Source organism: Cynoglossus semilaevis, chromosome 19 (genome assembly GCF_000523025.1).
Source record: "Cynoglossus semilaevis isolate Cse_v1.0 chromosome 19, Cse_v1.0, whole genome shotgun sequence".
Classification (NCBI taxonomy): Eukaryota; Metazoa; Chordata; class Actinopteri; order Pleuronectiformes; family Cynoglossidae; genus Cynoglossus; species Cynoglossus semilaevis.
This window is the reverse complement of record NC_024325.1, coordinates 8,002,085-8,010,895: the sequence shown is the minus strand read 5'-3', so window position 1 is coordinate 8,010,895 and position 8,811 is coordinate 8,002,085. Positions and strand designations below refer to the sequence as shown.

The following is an 8,811-nucleotide window of genomic DNA, read 5'->3' as shown; positions in this document are numbered from 1 at the left end:
CCTTTTGAATGTCATATTTGGCTTTACCAAAAATGTTCCTCTGACACAAATATTACTTCCTTGTATGTACTGTATGTACATGGTCCCCAGCAGAATGACAAAGTCCATTTTTTATTCATGATCTATGGTTTTGACAGGATCAACACACTGACTCTTAACCCTTATAAATGTTTACGAGGTTTTTGTTTTAATTATTATTTTTAGCAGAAGCAATTAGTAATATGATCCACTTGTAAAACTTGCCCAGAATGCTTTTCACCAGTCCTTTTGAATGTCATATTTGGCTTTACTTGCCCAGAATGCTTTTCACCATTTCTCTCAGGCCTGTTGTGGCCTCTTCTCATCATGAGTTGATGTTTGTTGTGTTTTTCCACAGTAAAATACAATGATCTACTGAACAAAACAACTACATCTGCAGCACTCTTTATGTCATCAGAGCCCTCTCCTGATAACTCTTTACAGAAACCTGCTTGTGAGCTATTCAGACGCATCAAATATTAAAACCCAGGAGTTTCCGTTTCACATGCAGAGAGGGAGGGGAAGAGTGCAGCAAGTCAGACAAAGGGGAGGACACGCAGGGGCAGAGGAGGGAAGGAAAACAGTTCAACCAGAGCAAATAACAACACATCAGGCATCGTGAGAGGTAAACATACATGCAGGGATGGAGGGAGAGAGGGAGGAGCAGGGAGAAACTACTGAAAGGTAAGCCAAGGAGAGTCTGATTGTTTCTTACTAATGAAGTGGCCTCCTTGAGTGTAACAGTAGAGGCTGAGCGGGTGTAAACAGCTGAAGATTGATGATAACCTTCTAGTCAGACAGTTAGGAGAGCGTGTTTGGTAATTCTGCTGCTGCTGCCTGTGTCTCAAACCTCAGTGGGACAGCTCCTGAACAGGTCCTGACCCAGGACTGCAGTGGAGACGGCAATGAGATACAAAACCTCGAGGAGTCAACGGAAGGCAGCGAAGCATGTGATTCTGCACAGGTCAGGAGTTGGAAAATAATTCAAAACAAGTACAAGAGGCAGATCAGATATACAGCCGTATAGTCTTAAAACTCATCAGCACACAGAGCTGAGGGAACAAGTATATACTGTAACTATATACAGTAACTTGTGCAAAGTTGTTTATGTTGTATTTGTGTTGAACGATCGGGAAAGACAAATATGTCAGTGAAATTGAAATCACTCCACAGGAGACTCCGACACCTACAAACACAGAGGATAATGCCAACCAACCCCAACCAACACAGGAGGAGGTGACCCCCCCGACAGCATCATCTCATACCTCCAACACACAAAGTAAGTCACATAAACACCAACTCACTTTGGCACAAACTCAGTGGGAGTCAAAACTGATGGAACACACTTTAACGGAGGGTTTCTGCCTCTACAGACCGACCGACTGAACCCTGCTGGTACTGCCTGAGGTCCCTCAATTCACAGTATCGCCCGGAAACCTCAAAACAGGTTTTAACTTTTTAAACAGTATTAATTTTTTTTTAAAAACTTCAACCAAAATGTCATAAAGATGTATGAGGCTCTATGGCACCAAGGTCATTTCCATCCTTTCCATACAAAGTAAGCAAATAAACTTTTGTTTTGTTGTATGTCTCATAAAAGAATATTAATATATATATATAAATAATAACATTGATTGATTTTACTGATTCATACACAAGAGTTAAGTTACATTATTTCATTTCATTACTGTAATTTCTCCCTGTCTATAATTCAGGAGGACTCCGCTCCATCAACACAGCCGCCCTCTAGTGGTCAGAAAATGAGCTACCAGACAGATCCCCGTCCTCATTTTGGTGTAGCCTGGTCCTCCCGTTCAACTTGTCGCCCCCTGTGGGACAGCGAGGGGCCTTGCTGGGGGCACCGAAACCAGGAAGTGCCCAATCAAGTGCACACCTGCCCTCACTGCAATCTGGCCCTGGCCTCTGACACACTGCGGTGGCATGAGGTTGTAAAATGACTGATCCACTGATATAAACTGTAAACAACTGACCTGGCGTCTGATTGGCTGACTTCTATTCTCTCCCTTTACTCAGGCCAAGTGTCTGCTGTTTGAAGGACTGAGGAACAATTCAAACAAATAATCCTGTTGGAACTAACAAGTGGTTTCTGCTTGTCAACAGCTGTCTGTTTACACCTGGATCCAGCCACGTTCATGACTCACTTCATCCTGAATTTCTGTGAAATTCTCATTTTATTTTTCACTCAAATAAATTGCATGCACACAATGATGGCGTTTATGTTGTTTTTCCTGTCATTGATGAACATAGTTTGTTTGTTTATACAGGAAATGAGACAAATGTGTCTAGAACACGCAGAAATTTTAATTCCTCACAAATAGAAAAGATATGCAATACTAATTAACTAACAATCAATAGTAAAAAAAATATGGTTCAGACTAAAGACTTGGTTCAGACTAAAGAGTTACTCCAGACAAATATCGTCTTAATATGTATATTAGTATTTGAATTATTATGTTTTAGGATGTTAAGACTCAAAGGCTACGCTAACCACTAATAGCTATTGTGAAGTTTTTGTTTAGTATTTAATTTTATAAGTGAAAATATAAAACATATCAATTCCTTGTGTCATGTGTAATCTTAAGAAGATATGAAACATGGAAATAATCATAAAAAAAATAAAGTTTTTTTGCAATGTATTCTAATTGGACTTGATTTTCCCCTGGCTGTGTGCAGCTGCACCTTAACTCCAGCATATGCTCACTCTGATGCCACGTCAACCGACAAAGAAAGATTTCAGCCAAGAAGCGCACACGGATGTCATCGCTCACTGTGTCATCAGCAGATGTGTGCAAGACAGTGAGGAGTGACGGCAGCGTGCCCACGCCCGGGGCCTGCACTCAGGGTCTGCTCTCCAGAGCCTGTTGACACACTGGCAGACATTTACAATCTGTTCTTGGCTCAAGCTAATGTGCCCACCTGCTTTTAGGCCACCAACAGTGAGTCACCGCCCAAATTAATGAGAGCCTCTCAGATGTCTGGTGTTTGCATCAGATTCACTCAAACAGCTCTGGAATGCTTCGAGGGAAATAATGTCCGAATGTTTTCATAGATTACAGCTGGGGATTCAGCGCCATCAATTTACACACACTTTCACGCAAACTGACACGTCATCAGGATTAGCAAGACAACTTTCAAAATTACTAACACACTCCACAAATATTAGAGTTAAGAGGCTTTAGCGAAGAGAGCATTTAAAAGTAAGGCATTTGACCATTGTCTAGAAATCAATAGTTTCAACTACAAACAAGAACTTTGGTTTACTGTTTGTTTCACAGTGACACAGTGTGTAAGACGTTGACAAGTGAAACTACTTCTCACCTGATTTTTAGCTTAAAATAACATGACTGAAATATGTGAAATATGTGCGATGAATTCATGACAGGTAGAGAGTTAACTATGGACAGTGCGATTAATCATGGTCAAACACTGTATTAGATTGACAGCCAAAGTTAGCTCACGCTAGGTCAACACACACCTCTACAAGCATCAACCACCGCCTACGTCTGGTTGTCAACTCACTAACCAACCCACAGCTTTGACCACACAACTCCCTGAAATGACAACTCAGATGTATTCTTATTTGCTGTATATTTTTAGGCACAAAGTTTTTTTTAACACTCCCACAACCAGTCCTTATTTATATAAATAGCGCCCTCATGGTGCAAAGGCATGTAGATGCCAACGCACTCACACGTGCACATATACCCACAGATGAAGTAGGTAACGATCTGTATACAACCAGACCACAGAGTCAGAACTGAAACCATCGGTTGATCAGTTGTTTTAATGAATCCCACTGTTGCTGCCTTTTCTGTTCTGTTTTCTTATTCTTCTTGGATTGAAGGTCAGGCTTTTAGTGTTGCAGGGTAGTTCAGTCTCTCACGTTACCAACAGTGGGCAGATCGATGACTTTGCAAATTCAGACCCTAAATTGGCCTGGTCAAAGTTAAAAACAGATTAGGGCCACGATTGACAGACGGTTGTTTGTGCAATATAGGGCCTATATATAACCTGGATATAACTACTGGTTAGGAATATGTGTTATTATATGTATGTATTGTATATTAGAAGTCATTTACGTTCATATGACTGTTTTAAAACTAGTGCTGTCAATATTTCTAAATCGTTGTTTCCCAATGAGTCATCAGGCTAACGTAAACACTTTTTATCTGTCTTTCATGACCTGGGACAAAATGACCCACGACCCAGTACTGGTCAACCACCATCAACCCAGTTGTCCCAAGTCCTTTGTCTTGGGACACTGGGGCCTATCTGATTAAACAGGTTAAATATAAAAAAAATATTAAAATGGTCTTGGAGATAATACAGGGTATTCTTCTGCAGAACTCTGGCACACTGTGCCTTTAACACTACCACCTCCCGACCTCTCCTCAGACCAGACATGAGCGTCGACATCACACATTATTACAGAACATTCCTGCACGGCATTGGCTACCAAAAGTCATGCTTTGATCACGTGACTGAGTAATAGCGTGGGGGCAGCGTGGCGAGCCAATGGTCTGCTGCATCAGCTGAGAACCCTTTGAATATTGATGCTACCTCTGCCGCCACAGTCGGCCCGCCTTCCCTGTGTTGTTGTTGTTGTGTGACATTGTCTCAGTGTGTCCACCATCGTCATCACAACAGTGCAATTCGTCTGCGATCGCAATGTCTTCACTGTTGAAACCGTTCTCGGTCAGCGAGGTACCGTGCGAGAGGAGAGGATGCCCGAGCCCGGCTCTGAATCTGCAGCCTGCCTTAGAGCGTCTGACCGCGGCCACGGCGCTGGCGTCTCTGCCGGCTCACCAGCGGTCGTACGCGGCGAAGAGGAACCTGGCGGCTGCTGCAGTCGGAGGGAGGAAAATAACGCACCCTGGGAAAGCCATACTTGCAGGTTGATTTCTACTTTCCATCCCAAATACACAGACAGTGTTCTCCCACCACCGCTGATCTCCTTGTTCTGCAGCCCACAGCCCTGATTTCAGTCTGCCGTCCATTAAGGACCATCCATGCAGAACTGGGTCAAACGCACTCGGCAGCAGTGATGCTACAACAGCTGCATTGTTTACACGTATCTGTTCATCTATTCCCGTCTCGGTACCTCGTAAATAGATGCTATACTGCAGTAACAACAGTACAAACAAACAAATCCATCACGTCATGTCATTCTATTTTTTGCTGACTCAGGCACTGAATACTCAATGCAGACCCTACCATTAAGAACACATATATTATTCCTCTCCCAATATAAAAAAAATATTTAAAGTTTAGTATGCAACAAATTCAAAAGATAATGAATATATGTTAAAAACAGATTCCAGGTGCAGATGCTGTGTTCACTGACTGAGAAACTCCTCTGTGTACTTTATACTTTACATACTGTACAAGTGATATAAATATTTCTGAAAATCAAAGTGTACTTCATACTTTCATTGGGCTTATACTAGGCTGATACTACACGTAGCTACCCATCTGTATTGTAGTATTAGTGAGTAACATGTTTGGATTACTGAGAAAAGTAAAATGTTGGACTTCCATTCTTCCTGACTAACAAAATATACAAAAATTAGAAAAAATATGCAATGATGATCATTTTTTTGATTGTCGATTTGAAAACATCTGCTCTCTACAGCTCTGGGAACAACAGCTGTGCAGTGAGTCAACAAATTCTCACAGCAGTGTTTTTTTTTCTCACTTCTCACTTTTGCTCAGGTGGCATCGCAGGAGGAATCGAAATCTGCATCACCTTCCCCACAGAGTATGTCAAGACCCAGCTGCAGCTGGACGAGAGAGCCAACCCACCCCGGTACAGAGGGATCGGTAGGTTAACTCACTAACTCACTGCAGGTATCTGTGTGTCAGTCCTCTGCTGGTTGACTCATTTCTGGATGGTCCTTGTGTGTGTGTGTGTGTGTGTGTGTGTGTGTGTGTGTGTGTGTGTGTGTGTTAAGGTGACTGCGTGAAGCTGACGGTGCAGGATCATGGACTTCGAGGCTTGTATCGAGGTCTTAGCTCCCTGCTCTATGGATCTATACCCAAATCAGCTGTGAGGTGAGGATATCCTTAACCAATGACATAACCATTGGTAGTGAATTCATCTTGAAACTTAAATTATGCTGTTGGCTCAGGGCAGAAAAAGTTTTTTGTAAAAAATCGGATGATACGATACATATCGCAATACAGGGGCAATGAAACAATATATTGCAATATATTGCAATAACAGCAATTTAATTGTAGGACTATCAGCATAGTCAACACACAATGCTGTTCCATCTTAACATCTGGTTACTAACACAGAACAGGAACAGAGGGATCTACATTTGTAATCACTACAGAAGAAATAAAAGCAAGATAAATGAACCAACATCATGAATATTGGCATGTTTTAATACACAATATTTCAGTGTATGTATATATTATTTTATACCTTCAACCGCAAGCCTTAAAAAACGTCTCACCTTTTTAAATACTGCAGTGTATGAAGAGGCAAATGTCTACATGCAGGTTGATTGATTGTATGTGAAAGCGTAAGTACAAAAAAAATCAAATCAAAATTGTTTTGTAATTATTATCGCCTTTTCTCCCTGAAGGTTTGGCACGTTTGAAATGCTCAGCAACCCGATGCGGGACTCCACAGGTCGACTCGACAACACTCGGAGCCTGCTGTGTGGGTTAGGAGCAGGAATAGCCGAGGCAGTTGTGGTCGTCTGTCCAATGGAGACTCTGAAGGTCTGCAACACTGTCTGCATGTGTTCTTTATCAACACTGATGTGAATCAATAAGGACCTTCTCTTTTCATCCAGGTTAAGCTAATTCATGACCAGTGTTCCCTGAGACCACGCTACAGAGGCTTCTTCCACGGAGTCAGTGAGATTGTCAGAGAGCAGGGTAAGGACAGCAGGATGGGGGAGTGTCTACAACGATAACTAGCAATTTAAATGCATGCAGTTTCATCAAACATAATCTCTTCAAATTGCTCAGGTCTGAGGGGAACATACCAGGGTCTGACAGCTACTGTACTAAAGCAGGGGACCAACCAGGCCATTCGTTTTTATGTGATGAACGCACTCCGTAATTGGTACAAAGGTGAGAAACTGCAAAACACATGGATCCTGTCTCCGGCTATATTTATAACCTACTTCTCTATTCTATCAATTAAAATTTGGATTTACAAAAAAAAGGAGACGATCCTCGGAAAGAGATGCATCCAGTTGTCACAGCCATGTTTGGAGCCACAGCTGGAGCTGCCAGTGTTTTTGGAAATACACCTCTGGATGTGGTGAAAACTAGGATGCAGGTAAAACAAAAAACACCTAACACTGTGTTGCTAATGTTTTTTTTTACCATCACACCTGTCAGGTTTTATCAATATGACAGAAGGATTTGTTTCCTTTTCCACTGAAATGACCCTGGGTTTATGAGAAGACAATACAACTGACTGAAGTGTTTTCCTGCTCAGTGACCTCACTGTGGTTTGGGTTGAGAGCTGAAACACACACATAGTGCATGTCACCCTATAACCCGCAGAGCAGTGCTGCCTACATCACACTTAAGTTCATTGTATATTTATTGAAACCCAACCTGAAAAAGTATCACTATCAGTACACGGTATCCACAAGTACACAAATGAAAATACTTGTACTCGTACAGCTTTGTAAAATCTAACCTATGTCACTTTAGGGTTTGGAGGCTCACCGCTACAAAAACACGATGGACTGTGCCTTCCAGATTTTGAAGCATGAAGGACCACAGGCGTAAGTCTCACTGATCTTGACTTTACAGCTGCTCGAATCACTACTGTGGAGACAAACTGTTTGACTGCAGTTCATTACGTATTTTGTGCAGATTCTACAAAGGGACAGTGCCCAGACTGGGTCGAGTGTGTTTAGACGTGGCCATAGTCTTCGTCATCTACGAAGAGGTGGTCAAACTACTGAACGACGTGTGGAAGACCCAGTAGAAGAACACCAACCACAGAGCAGCATGTCATGTCCACCACAACTGTCCACCTCGACTGTAGTTCATAGCAAATCTTTGCACACAGAAATGCTCAGAGAAGATAGCACTCCGTCCACTTCACACATATACAGAGGATTGATATTCAACAACGTGGTCACAGCTTTTTTCAGGTTTGTTCATATATATATATATACATATATATATATGACAAATAAAAATTCTGTTGACCAAGACCAGGAAAGCACAGATATGCATTAGTGAAGGAACTTTAGGACAGATTTGAGACAGAATTTGATAAGGATTTAAGTTAGCAATGTGTTTTTTTATTATTGTATTAAGTTTTTTTTTACGAGGTAACTGTAAAATTGGAGTTTTTACGACAACATGCCAACTGAAGTGATGACAGCATTGTGACAAACTGTTACTAACCTATTTATGACTGTGTCTTAATGATATAGTACCATATCCACCATTTATTGTGCATTCTGTCATGGCCACTGACAGCTGCGTGAAACACGATGTGGCATCTGTACCACTGCACCGACAGCGGCTGCAGGCCCATTGAGACGCCATAAATGTGTCTGATGTGAGTTTGAACCAGTGTAACTCACGTCCCTGTAAATGTACTTCTGTAATTCAACAGCAGGAGATAAAATCCATTGTAGTTCTTCTTTGTTAGCTTGTTTTGGCTATTTTGAGAAGACTGCTACATCATGAATATCCAAAAACGATGTCACTGCGATCACGTTGTGTGTTTATACCAGTCATTAGCTGCTTTTGAAAACACATTTATCACTGGCTGACATATGTTGT

The 8,811-nt window shown here is 41.7% G+C and overlaps 1 protein-coding gene across 1 annotated transcript; it reads left to right on the top strand.

Annotated features, from left to right (window-relative positions):
- Positions 1 to 317: 317 nt before the first annotated feature.
- Positions 318 to 8,272, top strand: slc25a1a (solute carrier family 25 member 1a). Its single transcript, XM_008332693.3, has 14 exons — positions 318 to 702; positions 874 to 982; positions 1,192 to 1,297; positions 1,392 to 1,465; positions 1,734 to 1,964; positions 2,053 to 4,933; positions 5,752 to 5,859; positions 5,991 to 6,090; positions 6,630 to 6,768; positions 6,843 to 6,927; positions 7,021 to 7,125; positions 7,221 to 7,336; positions 7,720 to 7,793; positions 7,885 to 8,272. The coding sequence occupies exons 6-14, from the start codon at positions 4,708 to 4,710 to the stop codon at positions 7,997 to 7,999; spliced, it is 1,068 nt and encodes a 355-aa protein (XP_008330915.1). The 5' UTR covers positions 318 to 702; positions 874 to 982; positions 1,192 to 1,297; positions 1,392 to 1,465; positions 1,734 to 1,964; positions 2,053 to 4,707; the 3' UTR covers positions 8,000 to 8,272.
- Positions 8,273 to 8,811: the final 539 nt, after the last annotated feature.

Excerpts from the sequence above, each read along its gene's own strand:
- slc25a1a (XM_008332693.3), top strand. The coding sequence starts at position 4,708 with ATGTCTTCACTGTTGAAACCGTTCTCGGTCAGCGAGGTACCGTGCGAG. Across the intron at positions 5,860-5,990 it reads ACCCCGGTACAGAGGGATCG|GTGACTGCGTGAAGCTGACG; the intron begins GTAGGTTAACTC and ends GTGTGTGTTAAG. Across the intron at positions 7,126-7,220 it reads ACTCCGTAATTGGTACAAAG|GAGACGATCCTCGGAAAGAG; the intron begins GTGAGAAACTGC and ends TACAAAAAAAAG.